Source organism: Gracilinanus agilis, chromosome 3 (assembly GCF_016433145.1).
Source record: "Gracilinanus agilis isolate LMUSP501 chromosome 3, AgileGrace, whole genome shotgun sequence".
NCBI lineage: Eukaryota > Metazoa > Chordata > Mammalia > Didelphimorphia > Didelphidae > Gracilinanus > Gracilinanus agilis.
In genome coordinates, this window is record NC_058132.1 from 9,418,865 (window position 1) to 9,443,738 (window position 24,874).

The window sequence follows — 24,874 nt, forward strand, 5'->3', positions numbered from 1 at the left end:
AAAAGGATTAATATTGATAATATGTACTTTAAGTACAAGAAATGAGAAAAAGGAAGAGTCAATTATTCTATTGAAAAAAGAAAAGCAATAAGAATTAAAAATTCTGGGAAAAATACAATGTTTTCAAGTACAAAAATGAGAGAAGAAACTCATGCTGTATTGCATGTACAAAGGAAAAAAATAATAAAAGAATGTTTTAAAAATCAAAATTGTATAGCTTAGAATCAGTGAAAGGTTTCTCACCCAAAAATGAGATCCATTTCCTTTTAAGCTTTTCCATGAACTCCTGTGAGTGAAAATGGCATTTACAAAATAGATTTATAATGCACATTCAAATAAAGTATCAAAATTCCCCAAAATTACAATAACACATATGATAAATAGATTAAGGGTCTGACTGGCAAGCCATGATGAACTTTGATCTATTTTGAGAGTGCTGGGCCAGCCACAAAGCTGGGGAAAGCTTGGACTGACACCTTCTTTGTATGGACAAGGACTTGCTTTTCTTATGATGAAGTGATGAGAGAGGAGTTGAGGTTTCCTAAATCCCCCTCCTTAGTGGTTATTTATGAATCCAAGATCTCAGAGGATGTCCAGGGGAGGGGACTGAGTGGTGAGTTCACCAGGGAGATGTATGTGTGTGTGTGTGTGTGTGTGAGTGACTGTGAGTGTGTGTGTGTGTTTGAGAGAGAAGACACCAGTGCTAGAGGAGAGAATTATCTTTTTTCTTTTTTTTATATTGTGAAGAGGTTCAACTGACCACATTAAATGACCAGTTGATTACTAAATTAATTTAAAATGAAATTTTGCCTCATGAAAATTCCAGTAATTACTGTGAATGTTGTTCTTATGAATGATCTCAGTCCCCAAACACAGTTAATCAAATGTTATGTTTTTTTAAAAGGTGAATACCCGCTTCTTTCCTTATCACATTTACTATTTGGTAACTAAATATACTGAATATTTTATAGTAAGAAATGACCATCATAAAGCAAAGACAGGATGTTTTGCCAAACTCTCAAACAACAAAAGACTGCACTACTTCACTTAGCTAGAATCAGAGTCTGATCCCATATAAATCTATGGAATCCTCAGCTAGGTAAGACTCGGCCTTTTAGGAAATTAAGTAGAGAATTCCTTTTTCTTTGTTTTCACCTTATTAATCATTGGTAATATTTTTTTTCCAGAATACTGTGAGAAGGGAATTTCTGTTTTGATTTGATCAGATTTTTACTTCCCTTCCACTTGTTTTAAATTTGAGTCAATCAGCAATCACAAAATTAATTCCACAGGCACTGACCCCTAGGTGGTGCCAGACTAATTGTGAAACTGAGATTTGTTCCTGGCGAGTGATGTAAGAGACCTAGTGGATGTAGTGAGGATTTATAAGATGAAACCAAGCAGGAAGCTGAGGTTTTTTTCCCGAGGTTGAGATTCAGAGACAGACATTGAGTTGTTAGGCTCTGGATTATTAGGCTAGGAAATTCTTTACCTCCCTTCTATATTTCTCTTTTCTTTTTCTTACTAATAAATCTAGCTATGAACAGTCTTGTGACTTAAGGGCTAATTACAATTTTGGCAAGCACCCATTCTAACGATTACATTATACAGTACTTGCTACTTTCTCACAAACTGAAAAAATGTTATTACTAGATGAATTCTGACAGTTGTGATGAGGAGGGATTTCAGATCCCCTTCTCTCTCCTCTACACAATCTCCTCTCTCCCTCAGAGTGCACATACTCTCTGTCTAATTCCACAGGGAAAAGTATTTCAGAGTGAGACACTTCCTACAGGCTTACTCTTCCAACATAATTCTCACTTCAGACACAAAATGCCTTTGTCAGTATTCCAATGGGCTCTCAGTGATTGGTCTTCAAAGCCGGCTCTGACACTCTTCAAGGTGAAGAGTTTCCGGTGAGTACCTTGTGTGTTTCAGTTTCTTTAAGTTAATTGAGGAGGGTTGGATGAGATGAATTCTGCAAACTCTAAATCTTGTGACTTTTGCTGGTTTAGGGGTCAATAACATTCAAGGATGTGACTGTGGACTTCACCCAGGAGGAGTGGTGCCTGTTGGACGGTTCTCAGAAAGAGATGTACAGGGAGGTGATGCTGGAAAATGTGCTGAATGTACTCTTCGTGGGTAAGGACCATTTCCTCTGTTAACTCTGAATCTGCCATTAAGGGAATGTCTTCATTCCATGCCAAAGGTGCGGGATTTTAAGCCTTTATCAATGATTAAAAAAGCAAAAGTGCTGATCTCTTCACCAGGTTCTCCTGCCTGGTTTTAATTTTTAAAAAGTCTTTGAATTCTGTGATGAGAAGCTGGGACTTTCCTTTATTGATCCTGAAATACTCTCTTCTATTTTAGGTAGCTTCAGGTGAAAACTTAAAACACTGTTACAGATTTACATTGTTGAAGCTAATCACAAAAGTCATCTAGTCGAGCTTCTAATTAGACCTGAATTTTGTGTGCACATTCTCTGTTCATACCAAGGCAGATTTTCCTTGCAGATGGCCATTGAAAAAGGGACACTCTACCTGCCAAGGCAGCCCCTTCTCATGTGGGATGAGTCTGGTCCTCAGAAAGGATTTCTTGTTAGGAAGTATTCATGGGAGAGGCAGTCCCAGGAAGGCAGCATAGCAGAAGCAAAAGATGGAACCACCCTCAGACTCTCAAATGAGCCTTAAAAGAGTGCTTTTAAAATTCTAGTCATTGAATGAAGAAGCTTTAAAATACATGTTTATTACCTTCATGATTTGTTAAACTGAAACCCTTGAATAAGCATTTAAAAATACTTGGTCTATGGTCATTAATTTCACAACATCCCTGTAAGTTTGATACTCTTATTGTCCTCAATTTATAGTTGAGGCAACTGAAATAACAGAGGTTAAATAACATGTAATATGCCTATCCTTCTATTACAAGAGGTAGATAAAGGTGGAATTTTCTGATTGCAAATATGTTCCATGATCGCTACCCTCCTGCAGATGTCCCAAGAATGAATACAAAAGAAACCATTCCATTGGCCTTGCTTGCATGCCCCCTTTCCATTAAGAGGACCAAATTTTTTATTTTTCTCTCCTGGTCCCTTCATCCTTCCTTATGCCCAAGGCTTCTAATTTTAAGAGAAAATGTTATTTCCTTTTTTCAGTGAGGGGAATCACCATGGCTGCTAGAGCAAAAAGGCCCAAAGATGCCCTGTCCAGGGGAGTGAGGTGTGAATATGGGTGAATAAGGGCTATTACCTCAAAAGACTTTTATCTGTTGTAATGAAGGCAGAGCTAGTCTTGGTGGCTGGCAGACCAACCCTGAATTATACTGTTTATTTCCTAAGAGTTGGATGATGGATTCAGTATAGAGTATGAGACATAATTTATGGTAGATTGTAAAATAAGATGAATATTGAGTATGTCTGCACTGAATGGCATAATATCTTTGCAACTGTGGAGAAAAGAAAAAAAATCTTATATTCTACTTTGAACATTACTGCATGAGAGTTAAAAAGAATGAAGTTGTTTCTCAGCTTAGCATATCAAATTTACCAAGAATGACCATGTGATAGTGCATCCAAAATGATGGGAATGAAATATCTGGAAGGTTACCTGAGATTGACAAAATTATAAGATTAATCAACAAGTGATTTTAAAGGAAAGACAGAAAGGGCAATGGATAAAGATTGTTGAATACTATCAACAAAGAATGCTTAGGCACAGGGTTTGAGTTGTAATCTGCTTGTAGGGAAGTGGGTCAGGTCACTTCTCCATTCTTTACTTATGACATGAGTTGTGAAGTATGATGAAAATCTTGGTCCTGGCTGTGTCATAAATCCATTGTGAGGTTTCATTGTTAGTGTATGTGAAAATATTTCTAAAACCTTTCATCTTGCATTTATTACCAAAAGGTGAATGCAAATTCTGTTTCTGATTAAGTTTGAAAACTTTTTGGCCTTCGGAAATAGAATAAAAATCCATTTACTTATTGCCATCGAAAGAGGAAAGAACTTATATTCTAAGTGTATGTGTTTATATCATTATTTCTTTTCTTCAGAGGCAGAGACTAATTTTGAAGCAAAGGAGATGTCTACAAAGCTGAGCCTTTTTGTGGAAAGATCTGGCTCCCAAAGTGGCATGAATCTGGGTCCTTGTAACTTCATTTTGAGAAAAATCTGTGACTCTAATATCAAGGTAAATAAAAATCCAAAGAGTGACTGTGAATTTGTTGAAATTGCAGAGAAATTCAGCCAACATTCGGTCCTAAATCAGTATACAAAATTTACCTCTGGAAATGACAGTTGCCAGGATAGTGAATATAGGAAATGCTTTCCTAAAGAAGCAGGAATTGTTCAGTTGCCTGAGAGATTTCCTGAAATGCCCATGTATCAAGGAAATATAAGGCGAATGGCCTTTAACTCGAGTTTAGACCTCATTAAACATCCAAAAAGTAAAAGTGTAGAGATGATTTCTGTGAGTAATAAAGGTGGGAGACCTTTCAGGCAGAACTCTGAGCTTGGTCTATATCAAATAATCCACTCTGGAGAGAAATCTAATGAATGTAGTAAACACTGTGGACAGGCCTTCACACAGAAGGACACTCTTGCTGCACATCAGAGAATACACACTGTAGAGAAACCCTATAAATGTAAACAATGTGGAAAAGATTTCACACAAAAGAGCAATCTTGCTAGACATCAGAAAATCCACACTGGAGAGAAACCTTATGAATGTAAACAGTGTGGAAAGGCTTTCAAACAGAGGAGCCATCTTGTTGAGCATCAGAGAATCCACACTGGAGTGAAACCTTATAAATGTAAACAATGTAGAAAGGGTTTCAGAAAGAAGGGCAATCTTGTTATGCATCAGAAAATCCACACTGGAGAGAAACCTTATGAATGTACACAGTGTGGAAAGGCTTTCACATCCAGGGGTGATCTTGCTAAGCATCAGAGAATTCACACTGGAGAGAAACCTTATGAATGCAAACAGTGTGGAAAGACTTTCAACCGGAGGGGCCATCTTGCTGCACATCAGAAAATCCATACTGGAGACAAACCTTATGAATGTAAACAATGTGGAAAGACTTTCAAACGAAGGAGTCATCTTGCTGGACATCAGAAAATCCACACTAGAGTGAAATCTTATGAATGTAAACAATGTGGAAAGAGTTTCACAGAGAAGGGCTCTCTTGCTGCACATCAGAGAATTCACACTGGAGAGAAACCTTATGAATGTAAACAATGTGGAAAGGCTTTCACAGTGAAGGGCAATCTTACTGTACATCAGAGAATCCACACTGGAGAGAAACCTTATGAATGTAAACAATGTGGAAAGGCTTTTACACACAGGGTGAGTCTTGCTGCACATCAGAGAATCCACACTGGAGAGAAACTTTATTAATATAATAAATCTGGATGGCCTTTCTCATAATGCTCCATAGTAGCTTCATGTAAGAAAATCCCCAATGGAGAGAAACCTCATGAATGAGGCTGAGCTTATTAATAGAAGAGGATCCACACTAAAGAAAAACTTTAGGAGTATGATCCATGTGGTAAGGCCTTCAGGCAACAATCATCTCTTATTCCCAAGCAAGAATTCCTTTTGGATAGAAATCTTACTCCTGTCATGAATGAAGTAAGACATTGAAATGGAGAGTTTAGATCTTGTTCAGTATGAGAAAATGTTTTTTGAACAGACTAGTTCCAGATGGATTTCCTGTAAGAAGACTTTCAACCAGAGATCATCCCTTTATATCAGGGAATTCATAGTGAAAAAAAAAAAACAACAACTTAATGAATGTGCTCAAGTTTATCTGCTTTTCTCAGGAAAAGGGTGATCAGTAGTATTTGGAGAAATGCAAATGATAACACGTCTGAGGGACCAGCCCACATCTATTAGATTGGCTATTATGACTGAAAAGGAAAGTGAAAAAGGTGGAGGAAATGTGGGAAGATTGAAAAAGGCATGAACTTTTGGGGTTATGAACTAATTCCGCCATTCTTGAGAGATCAATTTGAAACTATATACAAATGGTATTTAAAAAAAAACAAAAAGAAAAAGGGCCTATACATATTAAAAATACAAAACACTTAAAGGTACTCTTTTTAGGGTAACAAGAATTGGAAATTAAGAGGAAGCTCATCATTTTGGAAATAGTTGAACAAATGGTGGCATATTATTGTAATGGAATCCTATTTTATCATTATCATTTTATCATTAATGAGAAGAAGGAGCTCAGAAAAACCTGGAAAGACTTGAGAACTGATGCAGACTTTTTAATTTAATGCAATCAAAATTATTCATTTTACATTTTGTAATGTTCCCTATCTTTTGTTTGAGGTGTGACAAATTAACCTAAACCTAATTATTCCATATTGTTTTCCAATTCTCCCAGCAGTTTTTGTCAACTAGAGAATTCTTGTCTCAAAAGCTGGGGATCTTGCTGAGGTCAATTACCCCTAGTCTATTCCATTGATTCACCCTTCTGTCTCTTAACCAATACCATATTGTTTTTTAAAATTTATTTATTTATATAATTATTTAATTTAGAATATTTTTCAATGGTTACATTATTCATCTTCCCTTTCTCCTTTCTGGAGCCAGTGAGCAGTTCCACTGGGTTTTGCATGTATCATTGTTCAAAACCTATTTCCATATTACTAATATTTGCAATAGAGGTATCTTTTAACTCCAAAACCTCAGTCCTTTTTTTTTTTCTTCTGCATTTCTCCTCCCACAGTTGTTTCTCTAGATGGAGATAGCATTCTTTCTCATAAGTTCCTCTGAATTGTCCTGGATCATTGCACTGCTGCTAATAGAGAAGTCCATAACATTCGATTGTGCCATAACGTATCAGTCTCTGTGTGCAGTGTTCTCCTGGTTCTGCTCCTTTTGTTCTGCATCAATTCCTGGAGGTCTTTCCAGTTCATTATTCCTTTCAACACAATAGTATTCCATCCCCATCATATACCACAATTTGTTCAGACTTTCCTCAATTGGACACCCCCTCATTTTCTAGTTTTTTGCTACTACAAAGAGTGTGACTATAAATATTTTTGCGCATGTATTTTTCCCTATTATCTCTTTGGGGTACAAACATAGCAGTGGTATGGCTGGATCAAAGGGCAAACATTCTTTTTTTAACTTCTACATTCCATCTTGTAATCAGTACTTTTATTGGTTCCAAGGCAGAAGAGTGGTAAGGGCTAGACAATGGGGATTAAGTGACTTGCCCAGGGTAACACACTGCTGGGAAGTGTCTGAAACCAGATTTGAACCTGGGAACTCCTGGCCCTAGGCCTGGCTCTCAATCCACTGAGATACTCAGCTGCCCCAGGCAAGCATTCTTTTAAAGCCCTTTTGGCATAGTTCGATATTGCCTTCCAGAATGGTTGGATCAATTAACAACTCCGTCACTAATGCATTAGTGTCCCAGTTTTGCCATATTCCTTCTGATATTTGTTACTTTCCTTTGCTGTCATATTGGCCAACCTGCTGCTTGGTGTGAAGTGGTACCTCAGAGTTGTTTTTGATTTGCATTTCTCTAATTATTAGAGATTTAGAACACTTTTTCATGTGCTTATGGATAGTTTTGATTTTTTTATTTGAAAATTGCCTATTGCTGTCCCTTGCCCATTTATCAATTGATTTATCTCCTTATAAATTTGAGAAATTAGACCTTTGTCAGAGATTTTTGTTATAAAGATTTTTTTTCAACTTGTTGCTTCCCTTCTAATTTTGGTTGCCTTGGCTTTGGTTGTACAAAACCTTTTTAATTTAATGTAATTAAAATTATTCATTTTACATTTTGTATTATTCTCTACTTCTTGCTTGGTCTTAAATTCTTTCCTTTTCCATAGATCTGACAGGTATACTATTCTATGTTCACCTATTTTACTTATAATTTCCTTCTTTATATTGAAACCATTTAACCATTCTGAATTTATCTTGGTATAGGGTGTGAGATATTGATCTAAACCTAATCTCTCCCATACTGTTCTCCAATTTTCCCAGCAGTTTTTGTTGACTAGACAGTTCTTGTCCCAAAATCTGGGATCTTTGGGTTCATCATACACTGTCTTGCTGAGGTCATTTACTCCAATTGTATTCCATTGATCTTCCCTTCTGTCTTTTGGCCAGTACCATATTTGTTTTCATGATCATGGCTTTATAGTATCGTTTAAGATCTGATATACTGCTAGGCCCCCATTGTGTTAGTGGAAATTTGGGGTTCATTTGAGTTTTAAATATTTAGATATGTGACAAACTTCCTGTGGATGTTTAGGGGACTTGGAAACTACATTTCCCATGATTCCTCTTATAATGCAGGTAGACAGAAAGTGTGATTACGTAAAAGAACAGTATAAGACTCCTGAGGTCATTAGAGGCGGGTCTCTTTTTTTGTACCAGGGAGCCAGGTGGGGAGAAGGTATGACAGGGAATTTGAATTAGATCTTAACAGGCGCGTGGTGATCTTATATTTTACCAACATGGCCTTAATTAAAATATTAATATCAATTTTAATTATAACACCATCCTTCACTTTTTTTTTTATTAGTTCCCTTGATAGTGATAGTCTTGATCTTTTGTTCTTTCAGATTTTATAAGAAGTTTTATTAGGTTCGTTCTGTCTCATTAAGAGCAGAAGTTTTATGTTAAAAGAAGTTTTATTAATATCACACTGTTGCCTTTAAAAACCAGAGCAGATAGTTCTCTCTCTCCATCACTTTAAGAGACCTAGCATAAAAGGGAGAATTTAGTTGGTTCTAGAAGTTTCTCTGACTTCCTTGGGAGCAGGATTATGGATTCATTCTCTTAGACAAAGAAAATCTGTTAGTGACTTTTGAGATAGTTACTTTTGAGAGTTTGAAATACACATAAGTAGAAGAGAAAGAATCTGGTTTACTGAGGGCTTTTCTCTTCAGTTCCTAGAGGCAGATGGAGCTGTGAGAGGGCTTTGTCCATTCTCCCTGACTTGGGAGCAGGGCCTGCATTAGTGTCTGTCTGCCAAGAGATTCTGACAGTTATATCTGAGAGTTAGAATTCATATGTTACTTTAAGGAGATTAAAGAAGATTTTATGAATTAGAATAGTTTAGTTAAAGAATATTATTTTAAGATACTGAGAGTAAGGTTAAGGAGGTCTGCTCTGTCAGTCAAGAAGACACTGCACAGAATGCAGTTAAATTTGGGGGGGGGTTTATTTAGATATTTTTAGAATAACTTTAGGAATTTTAGACATAATATAAGATTAATAGATATAATTCCCATTTCCTACCTCTGATATTCTATCCCTACCTCTCCTCCATAATAAATAAAGACATTGGTTTACCAAACAGCTATCTTCAGCTTAATCAACCTCCACCAATAATATTCATCACCTATAACAGCTTTAGTTTACTTATAACACAGATTAACTTTGTTATAATAATTTCTAATTCTGTAAAAAAGTTTTTTGGTAGTTTGATAGGTATAGTACTGAATAAGTAAATTATTTCAGGTAATATTGTCATTTTTATTATATTAGCTCATCCTGCCCATGAACAATGAATGTTTTTCCAATTGTTTAGATATAGTTTTGTTTGTGTGAAAAATGTTTTGTAGTTGTGTTCATTTAATTCCTGTGTCTGTCTTGGCAAAAATTCTCAAATATTTTATATTATCTAGAGTAATTATAAATGGATTTTCTCTATCTAAAATTCTTGCTACTTATTTTTGTTGGAAATACATAAAAATGCTGTTGATGTATGTGGGTTTATTTTGTATCCTGTAACTTTGCTATAATTATTTCTACTAGCTTTTTAGTTGATTTTCTAGGATTCTCTAAGTATACCATCTTATCATCTACAAAGAGTGATAGTTTATTTCTGGTTCAATTTTTGTCCCCATCCAAAGGCCTGATCAAATGTTTTGTGTTCATCAAATCACTCAAGACAGTATAAAGTGTAAGATTTGTATGATCAGTAATGAACAACATTCTGAAATGAAGGAATATACACGGAATGTTTACAGGAAGGAGCTTCATCTTGAGCTCATACTTGAGTATACATTGGACACATAATGCTGGAGGTAAGATTCAGTGTCTAGGAAAGGTGTTTTGCTATAGCCCAGTCTTCATAGATGGTTCCACAGAGGAGCCCTCATTAAACACTCCAAATTTCATACTGTACGAAAAATACTACAATGATAAAGAACTTCTTCTCAGGAATCTTAATGCTCATCATTCTTCCTCACTATTTTTTGGCATTCATTTATTACAGTTTTTTTAGTCATTGTTTAGTTAATTGGCACTCACTAGTTTCCCTTTTTTTTTTTTTTCCTGGCACATATACGTCTTTCCAAACAAACAAATAAGTGGGACTGGGGAAGATGTAGAAAGGATAGGAGACCTAATCCCTACTGTTCATGTCCATTCTATCAAAGGACTCAGGCTCATGATGCAGTTAGCTGATTTCTAGGACTGAGCAAAAGTCCGCTCCTTTGATGAAGTAATAAGGGAGGATTTGAGGTGTGCAAATGCACCTTGTCCCTAGAAATATCAACACAGGTTTGAGAGAATGCTACTAAAAAGTTAAACTGTTTGCAGATTGCTTAACCTTTTTCTGGCTCAAGAAAAAGAAAAAAAGCATATGAACTGGGAAATGTCCAACTAGTAATTAGTTTTTGTTGAATCTCTCTGTTTTGTAATTCTTTCATTGGAATTCAAGAAATATCAGTTAGATCCAGTGTAGAGTGTTGAGATTCTGTGAGGACTAAAATATGGAAAGAGAGAATAAAGAAAATAAAGAGTGGGTGATTACTTTAATGGAAAGTCTAAAGAGGAAAACTTTTTCTCTGTAAACTTCTAAGACTTTAAGAAGTCAAATGAATGAGCAAAGCAATCATCCTTGCCAAACCAGATCTTGTTTGGGTTATGGGATTTCTAAATAAGGAAATGGGATCATTAAGATGTATTAATTTGATTATGGTACTGCAATGATTTGTAAGAATTGATCTTTATTCCAGGATTAGTTCTAACTTAAAGAAAATCAAATGAAACAACAGAATGAAATCTCTTCTCTGTGTATGAATCCTGGAACATTTTTTGCTCTAAGATGTTAGTGGTAAGATTTGCCATTTCAGGTAAAAGTTTTGGGGCCTGCAACTAATATTTTGAGTCTTGAGTTCAGGTATAATTATCTGATGGATCATTAATCATGAAGTCAGTTATCCAGCTTTCCAATGAAAAGCCACCAGTTACTCTGAAGGAATCCCAAACACTCACAGATGGAGAGTTTTATCTGGTAGAAGTCAAGGGAATGATTCTGAGCACATGTGAGAGTAGGATCCTTTTTTGATTCAGGATCCCCACTTTGTCATTTCCTTTTAAATAGGAATGTTTTCCATCAGATTATTCCTGAGTCGATTAATCCTGAGTCTGGCTGTAAAGTGGAATTATCACTGCTCTATTGATACTTCTGATTCTTACCTGATGTCAAATAGTATTAAATCACTATGCATTGAGGCTGATATCTAAAGGACTGGTGTTAATGTTGTTATACTCTTGTATCTGCTTTTTCTTTGATGGAAAATGTAATCTGAGCAAGTGGCTAAGCAAATGTAGGAGCATAATGCAAATTGCAAAATATGACAGTTTCCAGTCTAATGTGAGGTCATTCTGTATCCCACACTGTAAGAGGGAAATTTAGGTATTTTATAGATATGTATTTAAAGTGTGGCCACCTGGAATCAACAATTCGTAATTAAATCAGACCTAAGTCAGCATCAGGCTAAGGCACTTTATTTACAACCAGGAAGGTAAAGGTATAGGAATAAAGAAAAAGGGAGAGAGAAGGTTAAAAGGCTAAATAAATGAAGCTGCAAGCCTCAAGGCCTAGCAACCAGATAGGCTAGTGCCTACTTAAGGCAGAGTTTGGAAGCGGCCTAGGGAGGCCAAGGAAGTCAGCCTAACTTACCCACGTGACAATACAGAGTAGAAGCTGCCTGTGGTCACAGGAGCTCCTTCAGCACCAAGTTCAAGGTGGGAACTGCCTCCACAGGAAGTAACCAACATACTTAAAAAGATAGTGTCTTTCGTCACTTCCCGTGGGTCCACCTCTAATTCAAATGGACAAATGGCAGTCTCTACACTGATTTTGGACTGCCCAAAGGGCAGTCCCTTGCTCTTGATTTGCTACTTATTTTCACATGTGGGTAACCCGTCTCCCCTCCCCACTAAGGGAGGTGGGAATTACATCATTTCTATGCCTAGGATGAGTAGGGTTTTGACTATGAATCGGAAAATATTAATTCCATTTACACAACACAACCAAGTGAATTGGTCATTGGACTGTCTGTTAAGGCTAATCATGTATAAGATGAAGTCCCTGAAATAGTTTGTGTAATATCTTCCCATTTGAATGTAGTGAAACATGAAGTATGTTCTACTATGGGCAACTCAATGGATGTACAGAAGTCTATATACAATAGGGAATTATTGAAGTGTATTGGCACTCCACCTACATTTTTGTTATAACTGGAACAAAATTAGTCTCTTGTAAGTTAATTCATATGTTGAATCATTGTACCAGGGGTTGGAGAAATCTATTCCCCAATATAAGGGGTAAAATTATGGTTGGACTGAATATATAAGCATGTGGTTTCAAGGAATGAATATATATCAATTCCAAATGATTTTTTAGAAATTTATAAAATATAGAAGGTATAAAAGTAAGAAAATCAGAAAGAGAGCAGGGTAAGAGATCTAGCTTAACAAGCTAGACTATGTGCTCAAGCCCTGACTTTACTCCAGCCTAGTTCCAGAAGCCTGAGCCGGCGGGCCCAAAGGTCAATTAATAAGGGTTTTAGCCATGAGGCCTCATCCCAAACAAGGGGTCCTCTGGGAGGCTAGTACCTCCAGGTAAGCTAGGGAAGGGAGCCAGCCTTTTTCACTCACCCAGGTGGAAGTTCTAAGGGAAAACAGTCCTCAGTCCTCAGCCCTCAGCCAGAGCTCCTCTGGGGTCAAGTTGAAGCAAAAGCCCTCTCAAAGGAAGTTCTGGTCATTTTTAAAGACCATCCCTTTTGTCACTTCCTATGCCTTCCTCTTACTTTACGTGTACCAATTACAGTTAAAGCGTTGCTTAGGACTTCCCAGGGAGCAGTCAGTCAGTTATGATTTGTCATCCACTTTCACACACACGGGTCTCAGACTTCCCCATACTTAAGGATTAGTGGGGTGTTTAAACTTGGTGATTAAATCTAACAATGGGCAGGGCAGTCTATCCATCTTCACAATTCCCCTGTGATCATTTGGGAGACTAGTCTCCCCAACTGATCATTTGACATAATCATCTTGTACCCCTAAAAATCTTCTAACTACAGGTGTATACAATATTGCATCTTCTAAAAGAAAACTTCAGTAGTTAAAAGGTAAGAGGGAAATAGAAGAGAGAGAGAACGCAAAAACCAGTGTTTTTCTAGGTGAATTAACAAAAAGCCAATTAGGGGGCTGTCCCCTTTGACATAAGAGTGTACATTCAAAATGGACACTTCAGATCAGTACCCCTTCAGTTCAGTCAGCTGCACTGAAGTTTATTCTGGATCTTCTTGATGCAGTGTAGATTTATGCAGCCGTCTTTCTTCAAACAGTTCATTCTCTGGATTCAAGGATTTAAGAAGCTTCTTTCCCTGAAATTTTTCTTGAACAAAATTTTAAATTGTGGATTTTATGAAAATATATACAATCCCCCCTGAGGAGGGTGTTGACCAACTCCTGGATCAACTCAGAATACATGGTTGAATTGTGGGGTATATGAGTCAATTATCAAAAGAAAAACCAAAAACATAAAAGAAAACAAATAGAGAAAAATTAAACTTTGGGAAAAGAAAAAAATTCAAAATCAGAATCAAAATACCAAAAGTCTATGTATATAAAAATTTCTGAGTAAACAAGAATAAATTCATAACAGGCCCTTGTATTAGGGTCCATTTAAAGCAATTTCTGTCCCATAAATCTATAGGACAAAATACAGTAACATTGCACTTACCATTGGCAGCCAGGATTACAGGAAGTTGCCATACTACAAGAGAGAAAAAAGGACTAGATTTTGTGTGTGTGTGTGTGTGTGTGTGTGTGTAAAATAGAAGTGTCATTCCCTGGTCTGATTTTACCTTCACTCTCAGGGATATGGGAGCCAGAACAGCCAATTGTTAAGATACTTGATAGTATTTCACAAGGAGTGTGGTATAAGACATCCTGCATCTTAACATATGTCAAGCACCACAACCTCAAGTCTCACACTAGATTCAAGTCCTTTCATATTTGCATAGTTCATTAATCCCATTGGGATTGGTTGATCTTCTTAACCTTGTGTTTCTTTGCACTGTATAATGGCTCTTTTGTTCCCTTCTGGAATCAGGCAGAAACATTAATCACAGTCCCATAATGTTTATCAATAAATGGCAGGTTTTCATAGTCTAAAGATTTGGGGTATGCATTAATATTAGAACAAATATATTTTAAACTTATATTACTGCAAAATAAAAAAGATTAATATTGATTATATGTACTTTAAGTACAAGAAATTAGAAAGGGGAAAAAATCAAATATTCTACTAAAAGAAAAAGAAAAACAATAATAAACTAAAAATTCAGGAATTCAATGTTTTCCCAAAAATGGTGTCCACTTGTTTATGGACTTTTTTTTTTTAAACCCTTAACTTCTGTGTATTGACTCTTTGGTGGAAGAGTGGTAAGGGTGGGCAATGGGGGTCAAGTGACTTGCTCAGGGTCACACAGCTGGGAAGTGTCTGAGGCCGGATTTGAACCTAGGACCTCCCGTCTCTAGGCCTGACTCTCAATCCACTGAGCTACCCAACTGCCCCTTGTCTATGGACTTTTACTTCCAATGCCTGTGACATTATACAGTCAGTTTCAATAGAAGGTATTCTCTTAACGTGTGAGCAATGAATCCAAGAGTCCTTTTCTCCAATTTTTATAGCTGTTGGAGTTGTTAACAGTATTTGAAACAACCCTTCCCAGGAAGGCTGAGTTGCTCCAGTACGCTGGAAGTTCTTTATGTACACCTTGTCTCCTGGGTTCAGGTCATGAAATGAAAAGTCTATTGGTCCTGCTTGAACTACAGTTCTGGATTCATGGAGTTTACACAGTTTGTGCTAAAATTCCTATATATAGGAAGCAATAGAAGTATCTCCCCCTAAAAGTAATATATATGCAAGAGAAAAAGACTTTTACCTCTATAGGGGAATATCCAAAAAGTATCTCATATAGTAAGATGTGTAGATCTCCTGGGCCTGCTTCTAAGATAAAATAGGGCCAGAGGGAGAATTTCAGGCAATTTTAAATGTGTCTCCAGGCATAATTTTACAATCATAGTTTTAAGTTCTCTGTTCATTCTTTCAATTTGACCTAAACTCTAGGGATGATATGGTATGTGGAATTTGGGAGTTATCCCCAAACAAGAATATACCTGAGATAAAACTGAATCAGTAAAATGACTTCCCCTGTCTGAATCAATATGTGCAGGCAGGCCAAAGCAAGGAATAATCTCTTTTAAAAGCACCTTGGCAAGAAAAGCCTCTGCGGCTCAGGCAGTAGGAAATGCTTCTGGCCATCTGATCAGTTGATCCACTATGACTAGACAAAATTTATACTGTCCAGCCTTAGGCATAGTGTTAAAATCAATTTGCAGGTGCTCAAAAGGTGTGTAAGCCAGAGTTCATCCGCCAAAATCTTTGCCATGAAAAATGTGTTGGTTATATGCCTGGCAGATGGGGCAGGCTGAAGATACTTTAGAGTCTGTATTAGTTGTTCCAGGAGCTATCCATACTCTTTTAACAGTCCACAATGCCCTAGGTACCAAAGTATAGGAGACTTCCCCATACTTAAGGATAAGTGGGGTGTGTACACTTTTGGTGATTAAATCTAAAAATGGGTATGGTAGAGTTAATCTCATCTTCACACCAAAAGGCATTGTTGCTTATATTTTTATCTATAGGACTAGAACCCTAATTGCATCTCATCTTTCTAAAGGAACCAAAATGAAAAATATCAAGAAAGTAACAGATTAGAAAACCTGTTAGGTTCAAGGTATGATTCTAATTGGACAAAGACATAAAGTTTTTGTGTTTTAAGTGCTCTCTAAGTTCCTGATAGTTTAAGACAGTGATGGGCAAACTTTTTTTTATTTTAATTTTGAATATTTTCCCCTAGTTACATGTTTCATGTTCTTTCCCTCTACCCCAAAGCCCCCCTGTCTTCCCTTAGCCAATGCACAATTCCACTGGATTTTACATGTATCATTGATCAAGACCTAAATCCATATTATTGATTCTTGGACTAGAGTTATCATTTAGCATCTATATCCCCAATAATATCCCCATCAGTCCATGTCTTCAAGTAGTTGTTTTTCTTCTGTGTTTCTCCTCCCACAGTTCTTCCTCTGAATGTGGCTAGTTTTCTTTCTCATAAGCCCCTCGGTATTGCTCTGGATCCTTGTATTGCTGCTAGTAGAGAAGTCTATTGCTGCAAGTAGAAAAATGTTCTATTATACCACAGTGTAGAAGTCTCTGTGTACAATGTTCTCCTGGATTTGCTCCTTTCATTCTGCATCAATTCCTGGAGGTCATTCCAGTTCACATGGAGTTCCTCCAGTTCTTTATTCCTTTGAGCACAATAGTATTCCAAAGGTGAAAACGTCTCCAATTTTGGAAGATCTGTAACCTACGTGAGCTAGAGTGGGTGACGAATCAGAATTGACTGACTGCCCCCTAGGCAGTCCTAAGAGAAGCGTCTGCTGTGATTAGATACACAAACTAGGAGGGAGGCACAGGAAGTGATGCGTAAGTGACCCCTTTAAAAAGAGAGAGTTGAGTGAGTCAGGAGGGCTTCTGGAGAAGAGTCTTCTGGAGAAGGAGGTCTTCTGGTGGAGGCGCTCTTCTGGTTCGTGGAGGAGTGCTGACTGGGGACCCTGAGACCTTGGTGAGACTGCTCTTAAATCTCTCTCTTAGAACTACACGTGGTGAGTGAAGAAGGCTGACTCCTTTAACCTCCCAGGAGGTACTAGCCTCTGGGAGGCTCCCTTGGATTGGGAGAAGTCTTTGTGGCTAAAACCCTTGTTAATTGTCTTTTAGGCTCTCTGGCTGGGCCTCTGGAGCCCTGCCAGAGTAAAACCTAGACTTAAATACAATCTCTTACTCTTACCTTCTTCTCATCTCTCTACTTCCACTCTCTCCTATATTTTGTAAATAAATTTCCATAAAAGTCAAATTTTGACTTGGGAATTTTTCCCTGGCGACCAATCTTTAATATAGTCGACCAAAAACCCCTTTCCACATTACAACTTAGAGAAAGGACTATGGGAGTAGAAATGCAGAAGAAAAACATGATTTATCACTTGGTTCTATGAGTATATAATTGTGGGTTTTGGTTTTAAAAGATCACTCTATTCCAAATGTAAATAATATGGAAATAGGTTTTGAGCAATAATGCATGTATAACCCAGTGGAATTATTTGTTAGCTCTAGGAGAGGGTAGGGAAAAGGGGAGGGAATAGGAATCATGCAACCATGGAAAAATATTCTAAATAAATTTTTTCAGAAAAAAAATAAATGAACCAAAAAGAAAAATATTGAGAAAGCAACATGTTAGATAATGCTGTTGGGTTCAAGATAAATGATTTGAATAGGATGGTGATGGCAAACCTATGACACGACATGCGTATCCATTTTTGATGACATGAGGCTGCATGTGGCCTCTTAAAGATGTTATTAAAAATGATGAAGGGGGGCAGCTGGGTAGCTCAGTGGATTGAGAGCCAGGCCTAGAGACGGGAGGTCCTAGGTTCAAATCCGGCCTCGGACACTTCCCAGCCCTGTGACCCTGGGCAAGTCACTTGACCCCCATTGCCTACCCTTACCACTCTTCCACCTATAAGTCAATACACAGAAGTTAAGGGTTTAAAATTAAAAAAAAAAAAATGATGAAGGCCGTGATTAAAAGGGAGAATAGTATTTTAATAAAAGCCATGCTGATAGAGATAAATCATTAGACCACAGGCCTGTAAGTATTCAAACTGCCACCTCAGTCATTTTACCTTTCGTATCTTCCCGCGCCCAGGTCACTAAAAAAAAGAGCGCCCCTCCTGACTCCAGGAGTCTTATCCCCTCTCTTACGTCATCACACTTCCTGTCTGCCATGAGGAATCATGGGAAATGTAGTTTTCCAAAGTCCCCTAAAATGTCCACAGGAAGTTTGTCATATAATCTACATACTTTAACGCTCAAATGAGCCCCAAATAGCTCTTAATAGAACCCCAAGTGATTTTAACTAACACAGAGAAGTATGGGGCCAAATGCGTAGGTTGAAACATTTGCTATAGTGTAATGTAGACACTCTGTGCACTATAGATGACAATTCTACCTACATTAATTTACCTATTTTGGTTTATTAAATACAGTTATATATTACAACTATACATTTTTGTTAAACTATAAATACCGTGAAATTATGGTTTTTTTCCTTGAAGTGACATACCACCCGAGTTATTGTGTTGTTTTTTTTGGGCGATTTTTGACATACCAAGCTCAAAAGGTTGCTCATCACTGGAATAAGAAAAGGAGAGACCTAAAGTTTCTGTATGTTAAGTGCACTCTAAGTTCCTGACAGTTTAATAATATCGGAAAAGCAGACCTTTTAGCCCTCCCCTGAGTTTCCCAAACTTTTTCTTCTACTAAAAACACACCTTTTCCTCTCTGTGCCCTCACCTGATCTCACCCCAAACTTCTTACAAAGCCTCCCTGGCAGACCTGACTGAGCTGTCAAAACCCCAGATCTTGGAGGTCATGAGTACAGACTGTACCAGGGCTATCCCTGGAATAGTGGGACACATGGCCATGCCCCTCTGATGGAATTTTGTCACACTCAAGGGTAAATGAATAAATTACTGCACTTCTGCCTGTCTTTCTGAAACCTGGGCTGCCTCATCCTGGCAAGGGCTACCAAGGCACTGGAAAACCCCCAGAACACAGTTGGGGATGATGACCTTTGAGGTCACACTGACAGCAAGCAGTGCTGGCACACTTGGTCTTGGAGGAGTTTGGCCAGGGCTGAGGATGGACTTCACTCATCTGGGATGGGGATCTCTGGTGGGGGAGGAGAATTATCTCTAAATCCAGGGTCTCTGCTTGGGCCAAACTGTGGTCCTTCAGGGGTGAGAGCCCCAAGGTGGGGAGACTTCCTCCTTGTACACCTGTGGGGAATGAGAGGGTGAGGGCTCAGAGGACCTCCCAGGGCCTCAAGAGGAGACTCTCCCCACAGGAGGGCACAGGGAGCTTCAGGCTTGGAAAGGACCTTGGACTGGACAGGAAGGAGCCTCTCCACCCTTTCTGCTGCTCTGTTTGGCTTCCATTCTGAACCTGCTTTGGGTGTACAGGGTGGATTGAGAAACTCCTAGGAGGAGAGGTTTCTAGGTAATGGGGAGCAGGAGAAGGACATCAGGTTGAGGTTGGGGAGAAAAGTGTTTGCATTTGCACAGTGCCTGAGATTGGAGCTCCTTCCATGGCCTGTGGGCATGGGCATTGCCTCCCCACTCCAACCTGGTTCAGGTTTCCTGCTTTGGTCCTTGGACCTTTGGGGAAGGACAGAACCAGTCTCGCCCACCCACCCCCAACCCCCGTTTGTGGGGGCACATTCTCTCCTCCGTGGGAGGGCAAATCCCAGCCAAAGCTCCTGGTACAGAGAAAGCCGCCCCATCTGATGTGAGCACTTCCGTGTTTGCCCGTTTTCTATGGTTCTTCAGTGATGAACAGAGACACACGGGAGTCATAAGGACATTAAGACAGAAACAGAGACCTCCACCTCCACACACCACACAAACCCGAACCTCTGGTTGCACAAGCACCTGAGCTTCTCCCTTCCCCCACCCCCATCCCCACTTCCAGGTGGATTGCGACTTGTCCACTCGAGTCTCCTCACTCCCCAGGAATGAGGGAACAGAAAGTCTCCTCTGCCAGAGTGAGGAATCCAAGGCGCACCATTTGCTTTGATTCCCTCCGCTCCCTCTCATAAGGAGGAAAGAACCCAAAAGCACACGTGAGAGCGCTCCTGGGGCAGAGACTGACCTCAAGAGATTCCCAGCATGCCAAGATGTGGGTGACGTCGTGACCCAGGCATTCTGGGAAGTGGAGTCTTCTAAATTGGGAGTGCCAGTGCATTGAAGGAATTCTGGGAAATGGAGTCTTACTTCCTGGACCTCTAGGTTTGGAGTCCTGGTGGAGGAGGGGCCACGCAACAAGTTCTCCCGAGTCTCCCGGGCTGCAACTGGTCCTTTTAGTTTCCTTTCTGGCAGTTTTAGCTCTGATCCTCCTCGGCCTCCTTCTTGTGATATAGGAGGCGGCCATGGAAAGAAACACGGAAGCATTTCGGAGGTGAGCACAGATCTCGGGTGAGAAGGGACCCAAGAAGCCCCTGAGCCCGACCTCCTCATCTCAGGGAGGACCAAACTGAGGCAGACGGGCTGGTCCTTGTCCTGAATTAGGGGCGGGAGGATGGCTGGTTCCTGTGCCGTATCGATCCTAATAGCTGGGCCCTGGCGTGGAAAAGCCCCAATTCCTGTATTTGAGGAACAAATATTACGCATTTCTCTACCAGACCAGGCTCGGAGATTCCATCTAGTCTATGGCTTTTTGCACTTCCTTGTCCTTAAGGCATCCCAAAGAACTTCTTCCTCTTCCACAGAATTTGGTGAAGGGGGCAAAGAGTGTTTTCAGGCCTGAGAGGGAACCTTCCCGGGTCCCCCTGTGTGTGGACAAGGGCTGAGGCTTGGCTGGACCATCTCCTCATCAGACATTCACCAGTTAGGGGTAACTTGGGGTGTTCCAGGGAAGGGCTGAATAAAGAGCCCCTCAAGCTCTATGTTAAACTGCCTGAGCAAGATCTGGACTCTCTGGTCACTGGGGAGGCCCCTGACCTTCATGGCCATCCCAGGGCTGAGGCTGGCTTGACCCATACAAGGATCTCACCAATAAACGGTCACATCTCCCTCCAAATCAGTCTCTCACGTGACTTCAGTCCTCCCAGGAGGAAGCAGCAGAGGCAGTTTGGGAGCCCAAGTTGGCCAGTTCTGAGCCCACCGGATCCAGCCCGGCTCCTGCCTTCCTCTCCTCTTTATCTGCTCGGATTAAACACGAAGCCCCTCCAGTGCCAGCAGGTTTTCTCCATCTCCTTCCCGAGCACACGAGCACTTCCAGGAATCATCCTCACTGCAAAAGGCAGCGTGTGCAGGAGTGAAGGCTGGCCCAGCCTCTTACAGAGATTTTCTCCCTCCATTTTCCCCTCCACCCTGAGAGGGAGCTGCTTCTGTCACCCCACTGTGCAGAGAGAGAGCATCAGGGAGAAGCAGGTGAAATGACTCACCCAGGGTCACTGAGATGGAAATGGTAAAGCCCTCAGCATGTGCCTGGCACCCAGGAAGCCTTCTCTCAATATGAGCCCCTCTTAGAGATGGAGTCCAACTCCCTCACTGGTCTGGAAGAGGAGCAACCCCTTCTGATGGTGGGGGAGGGGAGGAAGGACCTGCCTGTGGAGGAGGGACAGTGCAGAGGGAGGGGGCCTGAGGTTAGGGGTGCAAAGGGAGCCTGGGGATCGGCTCAGAAGAGCTCCAGGGAAGGGGGGAGAGTGGGATACACAGGAGGGGAAGGGAAGAAAGTGTAAGGATGGGGTGTCTGTTGGAGGACCATGAGGAGGTGGGAAGGGCAGAGAGGTATCAGGAGGGGCCAGCAGCAGGTCACCCCAAACCCTCTCCTACTCTTGCTAATCCCCTGACCCCAGTGTGGTGGTCACTGCCTTGGCATCTCATCCTTCCTGGTCCTGAGCAGCCCAGTCCAGCTTGGCCCTCTGCCCACAGCCTCCTTCTGGAGCCTAGCTTCTCTCTGTCTCTTCTCCCTGGATTTCAGGAAGCATTTCTGTATCCCTCATTTCACAGGAAAGGAAATCCTCAAAGCCAGCATTTCTATGGAGCTCAGGAATTTGTTGCAAATATCTTGTGCTGCTGTCCCATTTTACACATGGGGAAAGTAAATTGGAGATGAAGTGACTTGATTGTATATTCCCTCTTGTGTAGAAAGGGAGTTGTGTCCTGTCTCTGGCCTGACAGCCCAAACTTACAACCTCCACTGCGAGTCCTCATTGGTCCACACTACCAGAGACTAAGTGGACTTAGATACCTCAAATCCTCTCTTATTACTTCATCACAGAAGGGCTGGACCTCAGCTCAGACCCAGAAATCAGCTAGATGCAAAGTGAGACTCAGTCATTGGATATAATGGATTGAACAGCAGGGAACAGGTTCTCTCCCCATTCCATATCTCCCCCATATATTGTTATTTTGTTTGTAAGATCCTCTGTGCCAGCAAACCACAAAAAACAAAGCAAGTATCAATTCACTGGGGAACTGCTGAAGAAACTGTAATAGATGAAGGCCATGAAATAGTGAAGAGGAATGACAAACACCAGGATTCCAGAGAAAAAGTCTTCATCATTGTAGTATTTTATGCACAATATGAAATTTTGGCTGTTAAATGAGGCCGCCTCTGTGGATAGTCAAGGGAAGTTTGTGCTACAGCAAGAGGCCTTTCTGGAAAATTAGATTTATTGAATCTTCTCTCCAGAATGATGTGTCCAGTGTAGAGTCAAGGATGAGCTTGAAGCAAAGCCTTTCCTGCAACTACTCTTATAGACCCCTTTATTTCAGGAAGAATATTGTTCTCTACTAATCATACCTCTCTTTTCCCCCAACATTGTATATTTTTTTGCAACAATTACAAGTGAAAACAATATCCAACATTTGAAAAATATTTGGTTTTGGATTTTCTTCTTCCATCCCAAGAGAGGGTAAGCAATCTGATACAGATTTTACATTGGCAATCATGTAAAACCTTTCCATGTAATAATCTTTTTGTGGAAGGAAACTCAAAAAAACAAACAAAAATTAGGAAAGTAATAAATTTTTCTTTGGTCTGCATTCAGACCCCTTCAGTTCTTTCTCTGTAGGCAGATTAAAATTTTTTATTATGAGTTTTTGAGATAGTTTGGATCTCTGCATTGTTGAGAAATGCTAAATAAATGGTTGTTCTTCAAACAATATTGCTGTCTCTGTACAATGTTCCCCTGTGTCTGCTTACTTCACTTTGCATCAGTTCTTGTAAGTTTTTCTGAGTTCCTCCTGCTTAAAATTAATTGTAATACAGTAATATCTGATTATAGTCATATGTCACAAGTTACTTAGCCGTTTCTCCTGACTTTCCAATTTTTTGCAATACCCAAAAAGAGCTGCTTTAAGTGTTTTTTTTTTTTTTGCCATATAGGTCTTTTTGCTTTCTGTTTTTTAATGTGCTGTGGACATAGTTCCAAATAGCGCTGTCCAGAATGGTTCATAGCTCCCCCAGTAATTGAATAGTCTCTCAATTTTCCCACATTTCCTCCAACTTTTGTCACTTTCTTTTTCTGTCATAATAGCTAATCTGATAGATGTGGGGTGGTTCTTCAGACTTGTTTTAATTTGCATTTCTCTAATTAATAGTTGTGTGGAGTGAGAGATTCATGTATTCTCAAGTTATTAAGAGATATTAATATCTCCAAAGAATTAGCAAAGCTGATTATCCCATGCCCATCTATTCCCCATAGGACTGCTTTAAGTGTTTGGGTTGGGTCTTTGGAATTTGTCTGGAAATTTGCCTGGGGCAGGTGCCCCAGAATGATAATGATCAAATCTTAAATACCAATCTTGAGTGCCCTTTTGTCTTAAAAATCTCTCCTATTGTATCTTTGCATTTGGATTGTATCTTTTGAAGATCTTTGTTGGAGGTCAAGCTAAAAGGCTTGACTGATCCTCTCATCAGCCCCTCCTAGATAATCCAGTGTGGAACTACTCCCCTCTTTGTATCTGTCTCCAACTTCCTGATCATTTCTTTAAAATATTGATTTGCTTGGATGTATCCATTGTGAGGCTATTCTCCAATTTCTTGAAGATATTAATTTGCTTGAATGTGTTCATTATAAAGCCATTGTAAAGGTATTCAATACTTTGTCTCCAACTATTGTAAAAATGTTATAACCCCTTCTGGGAGCCTTGGTTGCATCAAAATTCTCCTATAAGTAAGGATATTTTCTGTGACTTTTAGGGCATTTGTCTTTGGTGAATTACTTGAGGCAGTGCCCCTCATCTTTCTGTAAATCCTTGGGAGCATTTTGTCTTTCTTCAATGACTTGAGACAGTGCCCCCATGGCACTTTTGGGGTTCTAGAATTTCTGGAAGTTTAGGATGATGTCCAAGGAGTCACACCTATAAAGTCTTTAATGGTGCCTTATGTAGTGAAGAACTTCCCAGTTTGGTTAATGATATCTTCCAAAAGGCAATGTGCTCCGTGACGAGTACAGTGTTCCCTTTGATACTCATCTGAAAGGAAAAGCTGCCTGGGTTTTATCTGAGATTTTACACACAAAATTCAGGTTCAGTTAGAGGCTAGACTAGATAATTTCTGCAATTAGCTTCAGGAATGTGAATCTGTAACAGTGATTTAAAATTTGACCTGAAGCTACCTAATTGTTAAAGGTAAAATTATGGTTGGACTGAATATTTAAGAGCTTTGGTCACCAGGAATTTAATCACTTCCAAATGCTTTTTTTTTTTTTTTTGTATTTTAAACCCTTAACTTCTGTGTATTGACTGATAGGTGGAAGAGTGGTAAGGGTAGGCAATGGGGGTCAAGTGACTTGCCCAGGGTCACACAGCTGGGAAGTGTCTGAGGCCAGATTTGAACCTAGGACCTCCCGTCTCTAGGCCTGGCTCTCAATCCACTGAGCTACCCAGCTGCCCCCCAAATG

At 39.6% G+C, this 24,874-nt stretch overlaps 1 protein-coding gene across 1 annotated transcript in view; it reads left to right on the forward strand.

Moving 5' to 3' along the window:
* LOC123240721 (zinc finger protein 420-like) overlaps positions 1 to 19,896 on the forward strand; it is an 87,171-nt gene extending 67,275 nt beyond the window's left edge. The window contains exons 6-7 of the mRNA XM_044668439.1: positions 4,559 to 5,129; positions 19,597 to 19,896. Coding sequence (XP_044524374.1) covers positions 4,559 to 5,129; positions 19,597 to 19,896 — 871 coding nt within the window. The remainder of the gene's footprint in view (positions 1 to 4,558; positions 5,130 to 19,596) is intronic.
* The last annotated feature ends 4,978 nt before the right edge of the window (positions 19,897 to 24,874 follow it).